At 27.1% G+C, this 21,184-nt stretch overlaps 15 protein-coding genes across 15 annotated transcripts; 11 read left to right on the plus strand and 4 right to left on the minus strand. All coding sequences in view use genetic code 6, as the record gives it.

Annotated features, from left to right (window-relative positions):
- Window positions 1-438: 438 nt before the first annotated feature.
- SS50377_24487 (Kinesin-2) lies at window positions 439-1,938 on the plus strand (the record flags this gene model as incomplete). Its single annotated transcript, XM_067908328.1, has 1 exon — window positions 439-1,938. One exon carries the CDS (start codon window positions 439-441, stop codon window positions 1,936-1,938), a length of 1,500 nt encoding a protein of 499 aa, XP_067765302.1.
- Window positions 1,939-1,988: 50 nt separating this feature from the next.
- SS50377_24488 (uncharacterized protein) lies at window positions 1,989-2,990 on the plus strand (the record flags this gene model as incomplete). Its single annotated transcript, XM_067908329.1, has 1 exon — window positions 1,989-2,990. One exon carries the CDS (start codon window positions 1,989-1,991, stop codon window positions 2,988-2,990), a length of 1,002 nt encoding a protein of 333 aa, XP_067765303.1.
- Window positions 2,991-2,997: 7 nt separating this feature from the next.
- SS50377_24489 (uncharacterized protein) lies at window positions 2,998-3,825 on the minus strand (the record flags this gene model as incomplete). Its single annotated transcript, XM_067908330.1, has 1 exon — window positions 2,998-3,825. One exon carries the CDS (start codon window positions 3,823-3,825, stop codon window positions 2,998-3,000), a length of 828 nt encoding a protein of 275 aa, XP_067765304.1.
- Window positions 3,826-3,872: 47 nt separating this feature from the next.
- Window positions 3,873-4,448, plus strand: SS50377_24490 (uncharacterized protein; the record flags this gene model as incomplete). Its single annotated transcript, XM_067908331.1, has 1 exon — window positions 3,873-4,448. One exon carries the CDS (start codon window positions 3,873-3,875, stop codon window positions 4,446-4,448), a length of 576 nt encoding a protein of 191 aa, XP_067765305.1.
- Window positions 4,449-4,480: 32 nt separating this feature from the next.
- On the plus strand, window positions 4,481-5,035 carry SS50377_24491 (uncharacterized protein; the record flags this gene model as incomplete). Its single annotated transcript, XM_067908332.1, has 1 exon — window positions 4,481-5,035. The coding sequence occupies one exon, from the start codon at window positions 4,481-4,483 to the stop codon at window positions 5,033-5,035; it is 555 nt and encodes a 184-aa protein (XP_067765306.1).
- A 14-nt stretch (window positions 5,036-5,049) lies between these two features.
- On the minus strand, window positions 5,050-11,277 carry SS50377_24492 (Transmembrane domain-containing protein; the record flags this gene model as incomplete). The annotated part of the gene is made up of 1 exon (XM_067908333.1): window positions 5,050-11,277. One exon carries the CDS (start codon window positions 11,275-11,277, stop codon window positions 5,050-5,052), a length of 6,228 nt encoding a protein of 2,075 aa, XP_067765307.1.
- A 308-nt stretch (window positions 11,278-11,585) lies between these two features.
- SS50377_24493 (uncharacterized protein) lies at window positions 11,586-11,918 on the plus strand (the record flags this gene model as incomplete). Its single annotated transcript, XM_067908334.1, has 1 exon — window positions 11,586-11,918. The coding sequence occupies one exon, from the start codon at window positions 11,586-11,588 to the stop codon at window positions 11,916-11,918; it is 333 nt and encodes a 110-aa protein (XP_067765308.1).
- A 38-nt stretch (window positions 11,919-11,956) lies between these two features.
- On the plus strand, window positions 11,957-13,108 carry SS50377_24494 (Histone acetyltransferase; the record flags this gene model as incomplete). The annotated part of the gene is made up of 1 exon (XM_067908335.1): window positions 11,957-13,108. The coding sequence occupies one exon, from the start codon at window positions 11,957-11,959 to the stop codon at window positions 13,106-13,108; it is 1,152 nt and encodes a 383-aa protein (XP_067765309.1).
- A 71-nt stretch (window positions 13,109-13,179) lies between these two features.
- Window positions 13,180-14,715, plus strand: SS50377_24495 (uncharacterized protein; the record flags this gene model as incomplete). Its single annotated transcript, XM_067908336.1, has 1 exon — window positions 13,180-14,715. One exon carries the CDS (start codon window positions 13,180-13,182, stop codon window positions 14,713-14,715), a length of 1,536 nt encoding a protein of 511 aa, XP_067765310.1.
- Window positions 14,716-14,745: 30 nt separating this feature from the next.
- On the plus strand, window positions 14,746-15,693 carry SS50377_24496 (uncharacterized protein; the record flags this gene model as incomplete). The annotated part of the gene is made up of 1 exon (XM_067908337.1): window positions 14,746-15,693. One exon carries the CDS (start codon window positions 14,746-14,748, stop codon window positions 15,691-15,693), a length of 948 nt encoding a protein of 315 aa, XP_067765311.1.
- On the minus strand, window positions 15,685-16,029 carry SS50377_24497 (uncharacterized protein; the record flags this gene model as incomplete). The annotated part of the gene is made up of 1 exon (XM_067908338.1): window positions 15,685-16,029. The coding sequence occupies one exon, from the start codon at window positions 16,027-16,029 to the stop codon at window positions 15,685-15,687; it is 345 nt and encodes a 114-aa protein (XP_067765312.1).
- A 545-nt stretch (window positions 16,030-16,574) lies between these two features.
- On the minus strand, window positions 16,575-17,279 carry SS50377_24498 (20S proteasome alpha subunit 6; the record flags this gene model as incomplete). The annotated part of the gene is made up of 1 exon (XM_067908339.1): window positions 16,575-17,279. One exon carries the CDS (start codon window positions 17,277-17,279, stop codon window positions 16,575-16,577), a length of 705 nt encoding a protein of 234 aa, XP_067765313.1.
- A 114-nt stretch (window positions 17,280-17,393) lies between these two features.
- On the plus strand, window positions 17,394-19,079 carry SS50377_24499 (Kinase; the record flags this gene model as incomplete). Its single annotated transcript, XM_067908340.1, has 1 exon — window positions 17,394-19,079. The coding sequence occupies one exon, from the start codon at window positions 17,394-17,396 to the stop codon at window positions 19,077-19,079; it is 1,686 nt and encodes a 561-aa protein (XP_067765314.1).
- A 294-nt stretch (window positions 19,080-19,373) lies between these two features.
- Window positions 19,374-19,907, plus strand: SS50377_24500 (uncharacterized protein; the record flags this gene model as incomplete). Its single annotated transcript, XM_067908341.1, has 1 exon — window positions 19,374-19,907. One exon carries the CDS (start codon window positions 19,374-19,376, stop codon window positions 19,905-19,907), a length of 534 nt encoding a protein of 177 aa, XP_067765315.1.
- A 43-nt stretch (window positions 19,908-19,950) lies between these two features.
- Window positions 19,951-21,027, plus strand: SS50377_24501 (uncharacterized protein; the record flags this gene model as incomplete). Its single annotated transcript, XM_067908342.1, has 1 exon — window positions 19,951-21,027. The coding sequence occupies one exon, from the start codon at window positions 19,951-19,953 to the stop codon at window positions 21,025-21,027; it is 1,077 nt and encodes a 358-aa protein (XP_067765316.1).
- Window positions 21,028-21,184: the final 157 nt, after the last annotated feature.

A 21,184-nucleotide genomic window follows, 5' to 3' on the forward strand; every position in this document is an offset into this window, starting at 1 on the left:
AGTTTAAATGTTCATTATTGGAACAACAGAAATAGTAATATAGTATTATATTATTGGTTACTTAGTAATTAATATAATATTTATTTTCATTCCCTAAGGGCTGATGGGAGGAATTTTCCTAATTTATTAATGAAAATGATCAGATGACGCCAAACCCAATGATGATATTTGTACCACGCTGATGTAACAAAAAGATGAATAAAATTTAATCTTAGGGTTGTTGCCAAATATTTATATTGCATATTTTTATTTTTATTCTTAATTATACTAACTAAAGTTAACCCAAGTATTGTGCGAAATCATATCGTAATTAGGGCCCACTAAATTCAATCTAGTTCTACTTCCTCATATTTATTCACTTATTATGTATTACGCAAAAAAAATAAGTAACTATAATTATATAATATTAATACTACCCCGAGTATTTTCTAAAATTCAATGGAGAAAATTAAAGTATTTTTACGAATACGTCCTTCAACTGAAAACGTAATTTTCTTTGCAGACAGTAATACTACACTACGTGTAAATTAAAATGAATCTGGTTATCACTTTGACCAAGTACTCGATCAGCAAATTACAAATTCTGAGCTTTTTGCTCTTCTTCACCCACCAATTCATTCTTTCCTAGATAATTTTAATACAACAATTTTAGCATACGGATAGTCAAATTCTGGAAAGACTCACACAATGTTGTCAGATGATGGTTTGGTGTTCTAAAGCGCCAAACTTATTTTCTAACATATAAAAAGTTTCAAACTTTAGATTTTAGAACTTTATAACGAATAGTTAATTGATCTATCAACTGGTGTTTAGCTAACTATATTTGAGAAAAACAACATTACCTAGCTCAAAAACGCGTCGGAAACTCTAGTAAATCCAGATAATTTTGTGCAAATTCTTAAAACTTTACTCAATAAGCGTGCAGTTTCATCCACTAAACTCAACTAATCCTCTTCACGTTCACATCTCCTAATTAGATTTATTAACGAAAATAATGCTATTCTAACATTTGCTGACCTTGCTGGCTCAGAAAAATAATCTAAAACGTAAGCAGAAGGTTAATAGTTAAAAGAAGCAAACAATATAAATTCAGCCCTGCTATCACTCAGTAAAGTTGTTTTTGCTCTTGCAAATTCGTAAAAATTTATCCCTTTTCGGGATTCTAAACTAACCAGAATGCTCCAAAATTCGCTTGGTGGAAACTCAAACTGTTATATTATAGGATGTATATCTGGTCTAGAAGTTCATAAAGAGGAGAGCTTGAATTCTATAAAATTTTGCTAGCGGGCGATGGATATATAGAACTAAGTTGTTTAAGTTAAAAAGGAGGAAAGAATTGATATTTTAGAGCTTAAAAGAGAGATAGAAAGGCTTTAGGGGTTATAAAATGAACCTGTATAAAAATGTGACTTTGGAGCCTAAGAAGATAAACTAGAGGTATTTTATGGAGATTTGTATGAAGAATAACATCAAATAATCAATAATATGGTAAATAGTTATTGCAATGAAATACGAGAGATAAAACAGTAAACTTAAATATAGTAAGCGAAAAATACATTAGAGGTAAAAACTTAGGGGGTTAAAGAAATGTTTAGCTTTGTGAATAAATATGTTAAACGAGTTAAACGTTTGGAATAATAAGTTGATAATTTGCTTAGAGAATAAAAGTAATATGGTAATGCATCTACATAAACTGAGAAAAGTGTAGATAATAGTTATAAGGTGTTAGATTCTACAATTATTTCGTCATTAACTTTAAGTGGTTTAGACACATAATCAAACTAACTAGCATCAACTTGTAATTAATAGACTATCATGAACACCATGGTAAGTAGTGAAAAGAGGTCAGCTGAGGAAAAAATATTAGATAGAACACGAAGTATAAAATGTAAAAGACATTAAGACTTAATCTCATCTTTAGAAGGCACAAAAGATTGATTTTATTACATATTATGTATATTTATGTACTAGAATATTCAATTTTATAAATGAAAATTTTGTTGTAGGTTATAACAAAGTTCTAAATATTATCACAGCTGAATTTCATGTCTAGTACTAGTGATATTAACTTCTGTTCCTCTATAGAAAATAATGTCCTTGGGTAACGTGGATGTAGTACGACTCCAATCGCTTTAGAAAAAAGTATACACAATGATACAGATTTTACAATTATATTAGGAGATGTTACAAATTCATTAAATTTTCATACTCCACTGAACGAGCTTCTTTTTTAATTTTATACCAAACAAAAGCTTCTATTCCCAGTTTTTGGCTATTCTGATATAATTGATAAGCCTGCCTCCATTTATAGTGTTTATTTTAGGTATTATTAACAGAATGCCCTTTTTGGTAGCTATGCGCAAACTTTTAGAAATACATTCGAGAGAGGTGGGTATTATTATTTTACGAAAAATAAGGCGATATTCGTATTTTTAAATATCTATTATAACCAAGACGAGCAGCAATTTTGGTTAAATAATTTAATTTTATCTTATTAAAATTTTCATTGCCATATATTTCTTTCGGATTATCAAAAATTAGAACCTTTATTTAAACGTTATTTAATAAATATGTAATCCCATTCCACAGTACATACATAATACGACCATGCACTCAAAATATCTTTTAAACTTCCCAATATTATATATCATTCTAATTTTAATATTATTGATCGTGAAAATTATTCATACCGAGTGCTTACATTTAATCCTAAGTTAGTCGAATTTCAATAATACGCTTTAAATATACAAACAACTTAAATAAGTGAGGAGTTCACATCTCTTTCTTTACCTTAGTTTAGTACTGGGTTTAATCAAGAAACAATATTAAGTGCAATAGAATCAATAAAAGTAAACTAAGAACTATTTTAGTAAATTTTATCATCGCAGACATCATCCTCAGATCATGGACTACTAGAATACTGTTCGGGATTTGTAATTTCGAACGAATAACTTGTAGAATGTATGCAAACAGGTGAAATAAATGAGTGAATATCAATCAGAAAAATAGATCTAAGTCTAACTCATTTAGATCTTCATTACTCATAATGCATCTAATTCCACCATCTATATTGATATAGACAAAATAGTAGTTCCCTTTAAATTTTATTCCTTTTATTTATGATTATGACAATCCAAAAATTTATTTCCCTATTTAAATGTTACCAGTTTGGTTAACATAACAAAGGACTTCATCAATATATGAAAAATATTAGACTATGTCTGTTTCTAATATCTATCCATTAAACATAATTAATTCATTATTATATGCTAGTTATTGTGCTTTCCCTCTCACTATTTTTTGTTCGCTCCAACTATTAGTAAATACTCTTTTAAGAATCTGCCCATCACTCTTCTTATAATAAAGGGTTAATTGTTATTTTGATTCACTAAGTATAATATTACTTTCATCCACATTGGTATCTATCTAAGATTTAACAAAAACCTATTACCCTTATTAATTTATCAGTATAACATCAAACAGTTTGCATTAATACGAATAAATTATATGAAATTCTGTAGATTTTGACACTGCATGAAGTTTGCTAGCTAATATATTTAGCGTCGCCCAACCTACATAAGGAGGGTATGAAACATATAGCTTAGAATCAAATCCTATTGATACCAATATATCTTGTCCAATTAATTATCGTACTCTACCTGGAATTTAAATAAAATCAGAAAATTTTTCTGTAAACTAAGATATAAAAGGTTAGGATTAACTATTAAGGGCAGTGATTATGATTTATTAACTGTTTGAGAATAGATTAATACTATTGAATAATGTTTCATCAATAAGTCCTATTGCTTTCTCAACGAATTTCATTTTATATACTATAATCGAATAATATTAATGATAGTATTATATTAAAAATGTTTGGATACTTCTCATCAAAAATTACTGACTTTTTGAAATCTAATTCATCTACCGATACACCTGAATCATTTCTATAGTTAAATATAAAGTAGCTAGAGACATTATCCAAATTAACTACAATACCATGCAATTAGTTACATTCATATTTTATTGCTTATTATGCTTAAGAGATTACTCCTAGTATAAGCAAGGTAATTTTAGAGTTGAAATATGATCTTCTTAAGTAGATCTAACTTAACGACTGCCTATTACATATAAATCAGCTTTCTTAAAAATAAATCAAAGATTTCATCAAGCTATCAAGCACACAATTCAAAGTTTTCACAGAAGCCCCAAAATTCTTATAAATCTTTATTAAAAGTGCTATTTAGTGCATTCGTAATTTTTCGATTATTGATTTTTTAACTTCTGAGAGGACTTTAGCTCAACAACATATATTTACAGAAAATAAAACCTACAGAGAAGAGTTTATCAGTCTAGTTTATGGATTAATTGAACAGATAGAAGTGGGAGAGGAAGAATTTTGCATGGAAGAGGAAGATATGTGTTTTGCCATAGCCAACGAGATATGATTAAATTAATTATTTTCTTTTTCCGTTCCTTAATGGGCAAAGCTGAAAATAAAGCGAGGCTTCTTCAATTTTTAGAGACCGAAACCGGTCTTACATCTGTCGAAATGTGCAAAGAAGTAGAAAACAGCAGCCTCCTTGACCTTGCATCACAAAAACTCAGCATGGACGCGAAGGTTGTAGAATTCTCTTTTAAAGTTATCCAGGACAACCTATACACTGAAACAATGAGATTAGAATATCTTAATATGCGATTTTCTATTATTAATTACCTTTTCGGAAAGGGTGTACTATAAAACACCTGGAATTTATAGGCAGAAGCGCTGAAGGAGCTTATTTCCAAAATATAAGAAACTTACAATTAGTTTCCAACATTTTTGGTATCATAAAGGGTGAGTTCTGTTGTCAAGTAACTTAATAATACTTCACAGAAGCGGAGTCTTATGGGTATCGTACTTAACGAATTTGGTGTAATTTCTAATTTCTAAGATCTCAATGTAAAGGAGTATTAGCAGAAATTAGGTGGTATATTAGATAAAGTTAGGAAAATGGAAGGAGATGGGGTTAAATCTAAGAAAAAAAATAAATGAGTGAAAAAAAGATTTCATATATCGGATGCATCAGAATAAATCGGTGGCAGATTATAGAGATCGCAAGTGCGTAATTTTTTAAGAACAAATCGAGAAAACTTTCCTCTATTGTATAATGTCACTAGAGATATCCATGAAAAAATAACTATAACTATAAAAATTAACGAAATAAAAAATGAGATCTAGCTTAAATTGCCAATTTGATCCTAAATTTCTAGTTTATTGGTCTACACACAACCTAGTAAATTCTTAATGGAGTAATCCATTTAAAGAGTCTATTAAAATTTCAACTGGATCGATAAGTCTTTAAATTCTGTGCCTTGTGTAACAAAAAGATTAAAAATAGACATAACTTAAACAGTTATATTTTTACCCTAATATGGCAAATCAGATAAATAATCAAAATATGCAATTTGGCTTACATTTAATTTCTAATCTACATATACCTAAGGAATAATCATTTCTTGGTTTTAAAATATGTTAAGGATAAAATTTGGAGAAAAGAATAAACTACCTGCTGAAAATAATGATAAATGATCAGTAATTAATTAAGGATTATTTCTTATACTTTTAGCACTTATAGTATTCTATATATTAGGATAAGGTTATAATGGTGTCAATAGATGAGTAATCGACGTTTGTATAAGTTCTATAAGTATGTCATAATTATATCCAGCATATGCACATTGTGGGGAATTAATCAAATCACAACCCACTAGACCTTATAGTTTTGCTATATTATTTTATGTTTGTGAAATAACTTTTTATGTAATTAATAATTAATTTTACTATACTGCATATTTATATAAAGCCAGTGTCACCATTAACTATAATAATGTAAATACAACTGTCAATGTTGTAAAAATTGAATGAATATAAGAAAATTTAGAAAATTTATATAGTTGCCTTATAGAAAAATTATCATCGCATTGTATATTATTTCTTTTCATAATCATATCAAAAATAAAATTGTTTAATTTGTTAATAAGGCAAATCGAGAAAAGTATTATGAATAACCCAGACAAACCAAAGTATAATGGTGCGAGTATCTAAAATCTATTATCCATTTGTGAACGATTATATTATAGCATTATAGAAACTTGCTATTTAATTTAGTAATTATTGAGGTAAATATCATATAGAATATTACTATTTTCATATGCAAATGATAATTAAAGTAACTATTGGGGTAAATTGGTAGTATTAAACCAATTGTACCCTGTCCATTATACATGTCCATCAAAAAACCCAATGGAAGGTAGTATTGTATTATCAGCTGGTATGGTGTTAAGATAAAAACTATCTATATCCTTTTAATTGAACTCCATAATTTGTCTTATAAATGCTGCTTCAGGTTATTGTAGGATTGTTTAGAATTGTTGAAGATATTTATCAGGATCCGTCTATTAAAATAACTTTATTAAAAACCCTATTTACTTGTTTATAGAACCAATAAAGAGTTACAATGAATCTGCTAATAATAAAGTAAATTTCAAAGGACAGTCATCCAACTTCTCAATATCTATTGGAAAAGTATCATTTAAACTATTTATCTACAATAAGCTACCAAGAGCTAAATATAAATGCTTTTCTAATTAAAACTGCTCAGGTATCAACTCGTCTGTGATTCTTGGAAATCTTTCGTTTCTTCCTATATTAATCATACTATGGTATTTTACTGTAAGAGAAATTAGATCAATAATATCTTCATAATAGTTTATATCAACCCCTTTGTATACTTGATAAATAATTCTGCTAGCACTAATATGGTCTTAATTTATTACACCTTGTATTTTAAATAATTACATTGACGACTATACCATTAAATATTCATCGTTTCTAGCTTATAATGATAAAATTTGGCTTAAAGTTAAAGCAAATTAAATAAATAACACTAAAAAAACCTCGTTTTTCAATCCAAAAGTAATGGTGAATAAAATAATTAAAACATATTACGTAACATTTATGACAATGATTATTAGCTAAAAATGGAAAGTAATATCACCAGATAATAAATTAGCCTAACTCTCATCATTTGATAATTATTTCATTAATTATTATGACGGCATACCAGGTAAATATGATGATATATAGTTTACAACATATTTTGTCTTTTTATAGAAATCATCACGATGCGATGTTGTATATGCAGGATGATTAACATTTATATAAGGCCATATATATAAACTGTCCTGCTAATTAAACCCTAATCTATATTAATAATAATTTTTAATTAAGTATTTTGTAATGAATATGTTTTAAAGCTTGTCTATATAATGATACTATTACTAGAACTCTAGTTCTTTAAAAAGATAGGTAGTAATATTCTAAATATATTCTAATATATCTTCAGTAAAACATCCAAAAAATAATTCCTCTAAAATTGCATGTATATCTTAAGGAGATTTTAATAAATCCTCTTAATTATTTGTAACATTAGGTAACATGCAATTTTCTTATTTTTTAATAGATTAAACTATGTTTTTAATATTGTTTACGTCAAATTTTAAATCAAGTGCGGGATCTTTTGTATATAAAAACATCCCATATTACATTAAACTCCGCATAGACTGAGTAAAAGATAATAAATCTTATATATTCCTTGCAATTTGTTAAGTAACTGATCCTAAAATTTATTAGTAGTTAGAAATTTTATTAACAATATCATCAATATTATTTGAATTTAGTCTATCTTTAAATTTAGTTAAAATAAGCTCTTATTATTAAGAATTATTCACAATCAGTTATGAATTAATAAAATATGATCTAGCTAACTATAATAAAATAATCTCCTAATTTGTATTCTAAATCTCATCTCTAAGTCTCATAAACTGAATATTTGTATCTTCTTATATAATTTCATGACTGGCAAATTCCACTGAAATAATAATGTTAATTATAATTAATACAAATATACAAAATAATATTAAGAACTGATATAAATTATTAAGTATACTACTATCGAATTATCTTTTCTTATAAGGTAAACAGGACTTTCGTTTTATCTTTTATTACGTTATAACTTCTTCTGACAGAATATTATAATCTTATGTTTATAGCATAATATGAGATTTTAATAAATCTTATAACGTTTATTCGGTGAGAATTTCTGAATCAAAATAATTGCCACTGATAACAACATCTAAATACTAACTGATACTAGAAAGTCCATAGATTTCGTAATATCTTTTCCTTATCTTAGAAAATGACTAATAATGCTAACTGATATTAATTTTTGCTTATTAAAACAAGTTTTAAAATAATGAGGCAGAAATGAGGAAGTCTCTTCTTATCAATAAAACAAGAACTGAATTAAGTGAAAAAACAATTAAGGGAATTATTGATCCAAAAATAACTATTTTAAAGATAAACTTGAATATAAATAATGTATGCTCTTATATTAAGATTAAATTTGAAGTAATAGGAAAACAATAACTAATAAAATCTATGTACGCTTGATCTGATGTATTAACGAAATCTTTCGAAATATCTTCTGATAATAATACAGCTTTAAGTAAAAAATGACTAGTCTATTATGTTGGATAATTTTGAATATCTTTTTGATAGATAATAGATGGTTTGAGGTTATTAAGATTATCATGCAAAGTAGATTAAATATTATTTGATAATACACGTAATCTAATAAGTAGTCTTTAAAACTGATAATTAATATGTTATCCTGATTTTAAAACTTCCATAATTTTTATAAAAATTTAATTTTATAGTTATTAATGTAAATATTAACTAAGAATATCGGAATAGGACTCAATCTATTAAAATACACTAACTTAGTCCATAATTGAGCCAGTGATTACTCCTATTAAAACAAGTGAAAATATTATCAATAATAAAATGAATATATTAATATTAAATATTTTAATCTATTTATTTCCTAGTTAAAAATGGTTTAAATCGCTTTGAAGCTTACATTTTTCGTCTGGTCCATATGTTATATTTTCCTACAATGTACTTCCTTTTTAAATTTATCCAATAGAAACTGGATTGGTATTTTATTCAAAGGTTCTTTCTTAAACTTAATTTACTTGATGAGTTATAACAATTTAGGGCTCTTGGTTGAATCGTTTTTTCATCACAAAGTAATTTGGCTAGTAATGATTTATTATCTTATAACTTTAGTCACCTTCAACAACTAAAGCAGCTTGTCCATCCTAAAATCTAGCTCTAAACAATTGGTATTTATGATATAAAGAATGATTTAGTGTGGATAAATGAAAGTATCTATTTGCTGCACACTAAAAAACATCATATAAAAATAACCCAGATGATAACTATTTAGCACTGGCAATATTTTTGTTAAATTATAAAAATGAATCTTTTAATTAAAATATGTGATTCAAGATTTCAATCTATGAAAGATTTTGGTCGTACAACCAAAATTATGCAAACTGTTTATCTAACTCATCCCACTAAGACAAGAGTCGTTGAATATTACCCGTTTAATTAGCACTAACAACTTACATATTGATTCTAGATTCCAACTTTATATACTTTAAAGTTCTTTATTACTTCTTTTTTACCTCACGCATTACTTCTTATAAATGAGTGCTTTAACCTAATATTTTCTCTATTATGTTTTAGTATATGAATTAATATTAATTGAATTTTTTTGTTTTCTCATCTTTAGTCTAATCATCATCTACTTCAAATTATAAATTAAATTAATCTTAAGCCTCTTGAATATTATTTAAGCAGTACCGAAGTGTAATAATATAGTTCAATTTTATAAACTAGCTATTTGAGAATTTAGCCTCAGCTATAAATGCTAATTGTTTGATATATGGGATCTAAATCTATTATTATCTAAAAATATTCTAGATATGTAGGCCTTCAAAATAACTATCAGCATAAAAATTAGTGTACTCATCAACTATATATTTTGATACAATACAAAAATCTAATGGTGTTATAAATCTAACTTTAAGATTTACTTTATCTCCATTTTTACTTCGTTACTAAATTTGTTTAATAAAATTCTAAGCAGTTATAAACCCTGCTAAATCATTTTAATCTTAGTTAACAAATTATAAGCCGTAAATATTTTAAAATTTGTATGGAATTTCAATCTAAAATTTAAAGATTTTGGCTGAAAAAACTTCTAGCTTATATAAGAAGCTCGACCCTAAAAATGAAGAAACAGCACCCCATATTAAATTAAAAATAAACTTAAAACCACTCTCTACGAACTATACAAATAAAATCCACAAATTAGGAATATAACAAAAATCTATATCAAAAGTTTAATCTGCAGCTTTATTATGAGCTCTTCTTCTTTATGCAACTAACCATGTTAATGCTGAATCAATTAAATACGAAATCCTAGTATGTGTAGCAATAAAGAATAGAAAAAATAATATTGTTTAGATAAATCCATTACTAATACAAGTACCAGCTTCAATTCCTGACCATAATGAATTCAAAATTTAGTCATTAATAACTGGCACAAAAAATAAAAAGATTGCACACAACAGTTTTGTTATCAGATAAACAAGTGAATAAATAGATTTTTATGAATGAAAAGCACAAAGAGACTAAACAAAGTGCAGAAAAAGAATAAACAACCAACAACCACCAGAATTAAGTTGAGTTGATTTAGGAGAAAAATCATCTTACGTGACAGTAATTGCAAAAATAATTATGGTTATAACAAATATTATAAACATTAGTATGTAAAATATCATTAATACAATATTAGCTAATTAATCTAGGCAAAAATATTATACCCATGCACACTTTCCATATAGAATTGTAAAAGGCAATGATATATTTAATATTGGTTATATCCCTAATAAAGAGATGATAAAGAGATAACTATATAAGTGTGATGTTGTCTTTGGCGAAAACCATTTTTAGAATATTGAAAAGCATGATAATATAGCTGATACATTGATAAACAATAATACAATTGATCCTAAGAACTAAAACACTAAAGTGGCATCGGCTGATGATTATGGTTTAATAAAACTAAATAAAACATAATCTCTAATTTTCATTTAATATGATGATGTCAAAGTATATAATTATGATAAATTAACAAAAATTATTAGAAAAATAAACATAAGTCTCGGTATCTAGATAGCTGGAGCTAATAAAAATGAATTAGATAGCATTACTAAAGTGGAAAATGCGTAGTTAACTTATAATATATAATTTTAGTATTCAATAAATATAAATTAAATATCTTATACTGACTTTGCTATACGCAACAACTCAACTATTTGCATAGAAAAAAATGTATAATATCAATATACACAGTTATAATTAAAAACTTTAATTTAATTATTGCTATCTCCTCATCCATTTACTTAATTAATCACTATAATAATTTTATACATAAAATAATTATATAATTATAAGATTATTTTAAAGAAATTTTGCTGATAGTAGGCTTATTATGGGTAAGCAAAAAAGATAATAATTAGTAAATATAATAATTCTGTCCTGAATAATTGATTTCTAAAAGTTTAAAGAAGTCCAGTATTAAATTAATAATTATATAAATTATATATATGTCATATAATTAACTTATATAATGATCTAGTTTAATCGATATTCCGATTGTTAAATATTATGCAGAATTGGTAGTTGCGAAAATTTGAATTATTTTTTCTAATGTGAGTAGTTAAAAGAACGATACAGAATTGATAGAGTCTAAAATATTTGTTTAAACTAATTTCCAGTTGTTTATCTTAATATAACATAGTTTGTCACAGCTAAAGATTGCTTACCTGTTGATAACTTTGATAAAACTTACCTGTTTTATAGTTTATGTTATATTTTCTGCATTTCAGGGATAATGTTTGCTATGTTCCATTTACGCAAGAAATCTTATTTTTACTAATAAGAAGGTGAAACATAAAAATGATATTATTATATTGCTATAAAATAATTTTTTTATTTGAAATGAGTTAATCACTTTTATAAGTAGGTTCTATTGTTAAAGCTCGACCACTATTTCAAGAATCTGCACTAGTAAATGGAACTATTTTAATGGCCAAGAACAACAAATACTTCATTAAATTCCATAACTAGGATCCAAGACTATCAGATTGGTTTACATCTTCTTAAGTTTAATTTGTGTCAACACCTAGTCCAGAATTCTAGAAGCCACAAATTTATGATATAAGAAATATAAATTATGTCATATTCGGGCAATACAAAATTAAATGTTGGTATTTTTCTCCATACCCACCTCCTTATAATGAATTAAACGAAATTTTTGTATGTCCTAGATGCTTAAAATATAAAAAAATTGAGGAGTCAGCAAATCATATCAAATACTGTATTAAAGCACCAGTTGGTGTAAGAATTTATTAGGATAAGTTAATTTCGCTATATGAAGTTGATGGAAGGTTTGAAAAATTGTTTTGTCAATTTCTTTGTCTTTTTAGTAAAATGTTTTTAGATTCTAAAATGTTGTATTATAACGTAGATCATTTTTTATTCTATGTTATGACTGTTAACGATGAAATTGTAGGGTATTTTTCAAAAGAAAAATTAGAAAGGAATGTATTATCCTGTATATTAACTTTTCCCAATTATCTTTAGCAAGGTATTGGTTATCATTTAATTGATTTCGCCTATATGTTAGCTAAAGTAGAAAATCGTATAGCTGGTCCTGAAGAGCCGCTTAGCGATTTGGGCGAGAAGTCATTTTTCAAATACTGGAAAATCAAAGTTTTAGAATGTATTATTTAAAGATCTGATGAATATTTCACGAGCAAGAAGTATCCGATTAAATCAAACGAAAATAGTGACAGTGATAATGAGAATGACAAGAAACGTAAGAATGATAACCGCTTTTATATTAGTCTTTGCGATGTTTCTAATGAAACTAGTATACTTGTTAAACATGTTTAGTAAGTTATTGATTTATTACCTTTCCGTTTAAAAAGGGGTACTGATGTTGGAATATCACAGAGTTTGTTACATGTTTTACGTGGAAAACTTGACGAGCTCAAAGCACCAAAATTTAATATCTAGGCTCATAAAATTGATATGGCAAACTTAACCTGGGAATGTTATCCCTGTATGTTTTAAGGTCCTCGGGAGTGATTAAAAAATTAAAAATTATACCAAATTATGAATATTATATTTATTAAATAATTATAATCTATACTAACCAAATGCCGTGCTTCTAAAAGAAATCAAAATATCAACAGTTATTTTTATAAATCTTTTAGAAGGAGTAAAACATATTAACAATTAGGTTTCGAAATCTAAATCGTCTTATAGATTATGCTACTTATAATCCTGATTAAACTTAAAATATATGTATTCTTTTTTAAGATAAACTACTGAAGGCAGATAAGAAACTTTAATCTCAAAAAATAAAAACTATCTCATAAGGATTAAAGATCTTTCTTACTTCTATACCGGTAGTGAATATAGGAGCAAAAAAAGAGCTTGTATTACTTTTTGTCAATATGTCAGAGTTAACCTAATCTACTGAGGTAGTTTCTTATATTTCTAAGTTATTTCTACCATAATAAGAGTCAAAGATACTTTTGTAACGAATTATTTCTGACTTACAAAAATTTGGATCCTCTTCAGAAGATTTTAAGCTTAGAGCGGAATTATATGATATTTGTTACAATATTTAATAAAATTTAGCTGTTGATGAAATAGCTTATTACTTATTTACTGAAATTGTTTTATATGCTTCTTAAATCATACAACATTAAGTATGTGAATAGATGATTGTTCCTATTCTGGAAAAGTATTTTAATTTTTATTAATAAAATTGTTCATATAATATAGTTTCCTTTTTCCCAGTTATTTTAGAAAAATTTATTATAATTTCTAGTTAGCTACCAGACTGGAATATAAATTTTATATAAGTTGTTCATAAAGTCCAATAATAAATTAATGAGAATCACAAGCTTGATATAAAAATTGATTAATAAGCGTATGATATGGCATTAAATATATACTATAGGCTAGTTAATAAGTTGCATTAGTCTTCTTTTATATGGCTATATAAAACTGCATTAGATCTTACAATAATTGATGATATATTATACTAAACAATTTTAGAAAAATTTAGAATTTCCAATTTAGTTACATAATTTGAACTTCTAAAGCGAATGCCGGAAGATTTTATTAATTAAAAACGAACAAAGAATTTATAAAAATTATTATATGAAATTTTAACATCAAAAAATTCAATCGAACTAGTTATATCTTTTATTTAGCGGTGTTTTATAGTTGATACAAAAAATTAATTGCAAGAATTATTGGTAAACGCCATTTAAATGTCTCTTAATTCGTATTAATTACCAAAAAGATAAACAAGACTTTATAATGCAGTTTTAGCTTTTTCTAGCTATATAGATTTTTCGTTGAGTTATTAACAATTCTTTGAAGAAATTTCCAGCTAACGTGGTAGCGATTGGAACCTATTATATAATCATTATTTTGATTTGCTACCTGAAAATCACCTAGACAGCCTACTTTTTTATATTAAATTATTCCCTATCTTCGGATACTAGAAATAGGATAAAATTTGCTCATAGATTTGTAAACTAACGTCATCAAATGAAACCAATCTTCTAGGCAACCTTGAAATCTGTTGGGGTGATGTTAAATCTTAAATTATAACGAATTATAATAAATCTAAATAATAGAATTGGTGGGAAATACTTTTGGATAATTTTAAGTGAATATTATATAATAATTTATTGTCAATAAAAATGCAAAAAATTAATTTGATATTTGAGGAAACTACAAACTTTTCAATTAAAGTAAGCAATCAAAACTACGAACATAATTTTTAAAGTTAAGAACCTGCAAACTCCTATGAGTTCATATGGTACGTTAATTTGAATACTTTTAAGATTAATTTACAAGACCAAAGCGGATTACCTTTAAATTTTACCTAAACAACTTAAACTACGTATACAACAACTTCATTTTATGCATTTTCAGATCAACCTTTTATGTTATCTAATATTAAAGGTACAAAATTTGAAATCTATGCTAATGATCCAAAAATTTAAGTTAAAACGTATGAAATCACATATAATGGTATCGGAACTGCCGTAGGTGAAGTAGAACAACAATAATTCATCATTTCTAGATGTGACCCTATGCCGTATAATAACATCAAAACACTTACATTTTCTAACGTAGAAATATCAGAAATATTTGACTTAAGAATCGTATAATAATCAATAAATGTAAAGCTCAATCCAGCTCACTCAGTCCCTATTTTCAACACTCATACACTCTTCCTAACGCCTGCAAAACGGTCCCAAATCTTCACATTTCTTCCCAATAACGTAAGTTCTAAAATTGACAATTTTGAAAATCTTGTGCCATCAAATCAATTGTTTTCGCTCAACCAACTAAATTTACTTCACTAGAAACTCCTCCAAAAGCATCAAATTGCTCTAGAAATAGCGAATTCGCGCGCTGCTGCGATCGCAAATTCTGCTATTTCAGCGCAAAAATTTACCTCAAAAATGACGCAGGAGCTCGAAAACCTACCAAATTCAGACCTTTCACGGGTCATAATCGAGCTATTTGGGGCATTGCGCTACGGCAAACCTGGTGATCTCGCCAAGAATCGAGCATTTCTGCGAGAGCAGGAAACCCTCATTTAGACCTTAGAACGCGTCATCTCGACCCTCTCAGTCTGAATGCTCCGATTCTGAGCTGAAGATAATTGCCCGTTTGTGCTCTTGCGGCTTGAAAGTCGCCTTTTTGACGAAAATTTTGGTCTGCTTGTTGTTCAAGAGCTGGATTTTGGTCAAAATTTGCTAGCTTTCTGTACTGAAATTCTCTTTTGTAGGGCGGATTGCAGGGAGGTGGCAGAGTGCGTGGGTGGGGTTTAGTGGTCGAATCGAACAGTTTTCGGGGTTTGGAGGGCCGAAAAGACTGGAGTTTTGGAGGTAGTTTGAGAGCGGTTTTTGGGGTAGCGGGTAAAAATTTTCATGCTGGATTAGCGAATTCAGGTATGGTGTGAGATCTTTCATTTTTGAGAGGGTTGTGATATTTATTTGAGATATAAGCTAATTGTAATTTTGCTACGATTTAAATGATTATTAAAGCAATAATATATTATTATATATCATATATCAATTTTGGTGAAATGATTTTTAGTTAATAGTTTTTACAGTTTAGTGAATAATACAAACTTACAATTCTGGTATTTCAAGTAACAAAAAGAGTCATATTTTATTGGTTAGTAACAGTAAATATAATGATTTTGCCTATAAAATAATGCAATTATCGATTTCAAAGATACATTATAGCTTTTTTAATAAAATATATTCTAAATATATTTATTAGCAATTTGCCTGGTACGAATCTGTGCAGTAATTTGTATTATCATTGATAATATAATTAATTTAACATCTCTAATATTCACTTTACTAGTGAATTTTTAATAAACTATGAGAATAATTAAATAATTATATGCTACGATTAAAGATTTGTGAATAAAAAGTTTCAAATGGTATAATTGTATGATAATCTAATTTAGCATATAAATTTATTCTATACATATTAAACCCCCTCATCAATCACTATCACAGTCTTCAACCTCTGGGAATTTTTCCTAAACCTTTCTTAATTCGGTTAATCCATCCTTCTTAAACGAGCCCTATTAGTTAATAACGACTACTTCAATTCCCTTCAATTCTTCACCAAAAGCTTTTTAAAGACCTCTAACTGCGATTTCCACTAGTTTTTCCTCTGTGGCATGGACGTCGTAATTCTTAACCAAAAAAGCGTTTGCTGCTTGAGCATTTCTTCCAATTGCATAAGCCTTGAACTTCCTATACTCAGCAGATGGATCGGTGTAAAAAATAAATGCTTCTTCTTCAATACCAGCAAAGAGCAACCCAGCACCATGGGGCCTTGATGACGAAATTTACGTACGCTACTATGCTTAAGAAGCCATATCCTACACAAGATTCAAAATTGGTAATTTTGTGTTGTACTAGAGTACATACTCATCGGAAAGGTCACGTGCAGTCTATACATCCTTCTTAGCATCTGAATATATTCCAGAGACAGCTACATAGATATTCTATTAGATTTCAAATATTTTTGGTTGAGGAATCGCAAGTTTCGAAATTGAAGAAGTTGCCGCAGCTAAAACAACAGTCTAACCAACTGCAATGGCAACTATTGGCGAACCCTATTTTGGAGCCTCTTATGCATACAAAACTTAGTAGACTTTACCAGTTGAATCATAGGTTGAGACATCAGAGTCGTACATTTTAGAGGATTATGAGATAGTAATTATAATATATAATAAAATTATTATATAGTTAAAATATTAAGCGATTCCAATTTACATAATTATATATAGGAAACAACCGTAAATAGTTAAATGGATGACATACCTACTATGTGGGAAACTCGAAATCTAAGAATTTTATATGAAAAATCAAATGAAGATGATGAATAATCTTAAGGAAAAATTGTTTAATCTAACACATCTTACTATAGGCTTGGTCGGTTAATGGGAAAAGGCGCATATGCAAAAGTTTTCTCATGTGTAGACATTAATAACGGATGCCTTTATGCTGTTAAGGAATATTTCGGATTAACATCTGGATAAGAATCATAAGCATTATTACTCCTTAATACAATGCCGCATTTTGGCGTTCCTTAATTTAAAGAATGTTTTGAATTTGAAGGGAAAAGTTATCTTATAATGTATCTGATTGCTGGATGTTCAGTAGAATCTGTTTTATAAAATTGTAAACTGAAAACGGAATATATTCCAGTAGTTCCTGTCTAGTTAATGAAAACTATTTTACGATAATTACTTGTTACTTGTCGTTTCATTCACTTTCGAGGTGTGGCCCATCAAGATATTAAAATTGATAATATCTATATCATGGATGGATCAAGACTTGTCCTATTAGACTTTGGATAAGCATTTATCATGTAAGAATAGAATTATCTAGATTAAGCTTAACTCATCGGAAATCTTGCATTTATGCCTCCAGAAGTACTCATTAATACAAATATTATTGGTAGTTCATTTTAAGATGCTAATTAGATGAACATTACCTTTCATGCTAAAGAGAAAATTTCGGCACTCATCAAAAATAATAAATCTATGAATAAATCAAATAATATATCGTTTAGTGATGAGGCCAAAATACCAAGATATCATCATGTTTAAACTCTGTTTGATAAGAGTAGACACTCAATTTCAACAGAAGAATAATCCTAACCTACAAAAGTATGGATAAATGCACTCACTAGAATGTTTAAATTCGCAACACCTTCATATGATTTCGATAATCTAGAAATAGTTCTTAATGAAAATCGCTAGTTCATAGACAAATAGCTTACTTTTTCAGATAATTACCCTATATAAGAAGATATTAAAAATATTGAGATCACCACAATTTCAGAAAAACTTTCGCGAGAATAAATTCATATTTTTAATAAAAAGTTAGCCATTGATGCATGGTAGGTGGGAATAAATGCTCTAATTTTACTCCTAGGAGAATATCCATTTAGGGGTCTTTAGCAATACGAAACTATACCTGCAATTCAAATTCTTTCTGCTAGTATTAAATAATAATTAGATGAAACTTTATAAAATATAGTCGGTATGAATTGCGATTTTACATTTTATGAAAACTAGATTAACTAAAATAAGAAAACATAATATCAAATTGCTCCTGGCCCATTGCCTTAAAATATCCCTTCTGATTTATTTTTACTAATAGCTGGGTTTTTATATCCAAATCCTCAAGTACGATTAACTATAACAGAGGCATTAGGATGTCCTTTTATTGAGGCCTACCAAACATATAAAGAGGAATAAGGGAATTTAGGTATTGGAATGGAGCCATCAGAAAAATTTGAGCCAATTTTAGCAAGTTTGAGTCGGATGGACAAAATAGTAGAGAGCTCTACTACTATTAATACAGCAAATAGTAATTTATCTTTTCCAGATGAAGAACCTGTTATTTGCGGACATTAATCACGCCGTTTGGAGAATGAAATTCCCCCAATGGTTGAAGACAGCGGAACTGACTCAGATTCATTTTGAGTAGTGATGTATTTTTCTTTCGCTAAGACCAGTTCTAGCATTTCTATATAACAATATATAATTCTTAAAACTTTATTCACTTGAAGTATTTTTAAAGCACTAAAATATTTTACTCCAATAAGGCTTAATAATGTTGAGCTTTTTTCTATTAATTAGCTATATATGACTCATAAACACACTAAATTAATATAGCATTTATTTAAATTATTTTAAATACCTATTGCTCTATATTCATTTTGACTATAATCTATTATATTATAAATAAATATTTAAATATTTTTCCACTTTACAAACATGAACTAGGCTATTTCATAATTGTAAGTCTTGCTTGAACAAAAATTAAAGCTTTAAGGGGTAGAGCTATGTGTTAAAGCCAGAGAACAAGATCAAAACTTCTGGATATAGATAGAGAAAGAGTCAGGAATATCAAATATTTAAAAAGTATTTGAAAAAGTTGAAGACAAGCTTTATGTAACTATAGCATAAAAACAGACTTTAATCATCAGGGCTTTTGTTATATAAAATTTAATTGAAACTGGAGATTTTAATAAATTGAAAACTTTAACTAAGGATGATTCTTTCAAAATGTCTTAAGAGTTAGTAAAGCTTTATAAAGATTTACCTCAACATTTATCCTAAAAAATTATTTTTAAAATTTTATTGGGGTTTATATAGGATTGTAAATATAAATCCGTTTTAGATATACTACATAATGAAAGAAAATCTATTACTGCCGATAGATGTCCAAACTGTGATGTTCCTATATATCATGAATAAATCTAAATTATACTGGAATAAATTTCGAAAGGTAAGAAAAATGAAAAGTGATATACTTAATTATATTTAAAATATTATAAATATTGATTAGAAAATGAACGACAGTTATGACTAATAAGATGACTATTATAAACTAATTATCTATCACGATCCTACTAAGCCGGTAATAACAATAAGTGTGATAATTTTGATATTAACGTTTCTTTACATTGTACATAAATTGGATAAAAGAAGTTTTAAAATTAAAAAATTAATACTTCATGATACACAGTTCAAATAAATTGTTATGAATATCTTTAAATAAAAGTAAAATGTTCTTAACTAAAATTTGAACTCTATTTAACTACCTTTTAAGCTTATCTTAAAAAAATTATCTACTGTAGCTGAGTTGGCACCTGAAAATTATTAACACACAATAATTTTACTTCCACCGTTATTATAAACACATTTATCAGTTGAAATTTAAAATACGTGTTAATTACTGTTTAATGAAAATTTCAGAATAATTGTTGTCATCTAGCCTGGTCTTTTAAACGAATTGAATAGTAATTAGATACTTGATCATGATTTTTTATAATTATAAGAACTTTTAGATGCAATTTAATCATATCCTAATAGCTATCTTTTAGGATTTGAAAGTGGAGCAATAAAAATTTTTGAAGTTATTTAAAGAAAAGATATAAACATCAATAAATGTTGTATTATTAACTGCCCATTTGATTGGTTAAGCTTCATTCCTAGTAATATTGATGAAGTATGGAACTTAAATACTGGTAAGTAACTTAAAGAGTACTATCTACGTAACTAGAAATACTTTTAAAAATTTCCTATAGAACTAGAAAAATTAGATAAATTTTTAGATTAACCATCTTTTACTGGATTTGATGATTGTTTTTGGTGCTCTAAGTATGAAATGAATAACTTAGAAGAATTGTATTAACATTTAATAGACCCACAATAGTTTGATAATGTATTATATCCTACATTAATTATAAATGCATATAACTCACCTATTACTAGTTCATATATTAATAAACTAGATATCTATGCTAATGACAATGTAAACTATATACTAACTAATAATGGTCAATAAAATGCTATTAACACATACAATGAAGATTTATTCATTATTTTAGTTTAATAGTGGTTTAATTTTATTGAACAAGAATGAAATAATCTAGTATTAATATTTTTATTTATTTATATATAATTTTATTTACTGAAATAATTATTTTGCATCTTAATATAAGTTTTGTTTGTTGATTGCAATTATTAAAGCGACTTTTTAACATTTAATTTATACTTTTATTGAATGAGGAATTTTAATT

Source organism: Spironucleus salmonicida, chromosome 4 (assembly GCF_000497125.1).
Source record: "Spironucleus salmonicida strain ATCC 50377 chromosome 4, whole genome shotgun sequence".
NCBI lineage: Eukaryota > Fornicata > Diplomonadida > Hexamitidae > Spironucleus > Spironucleus salmonicida.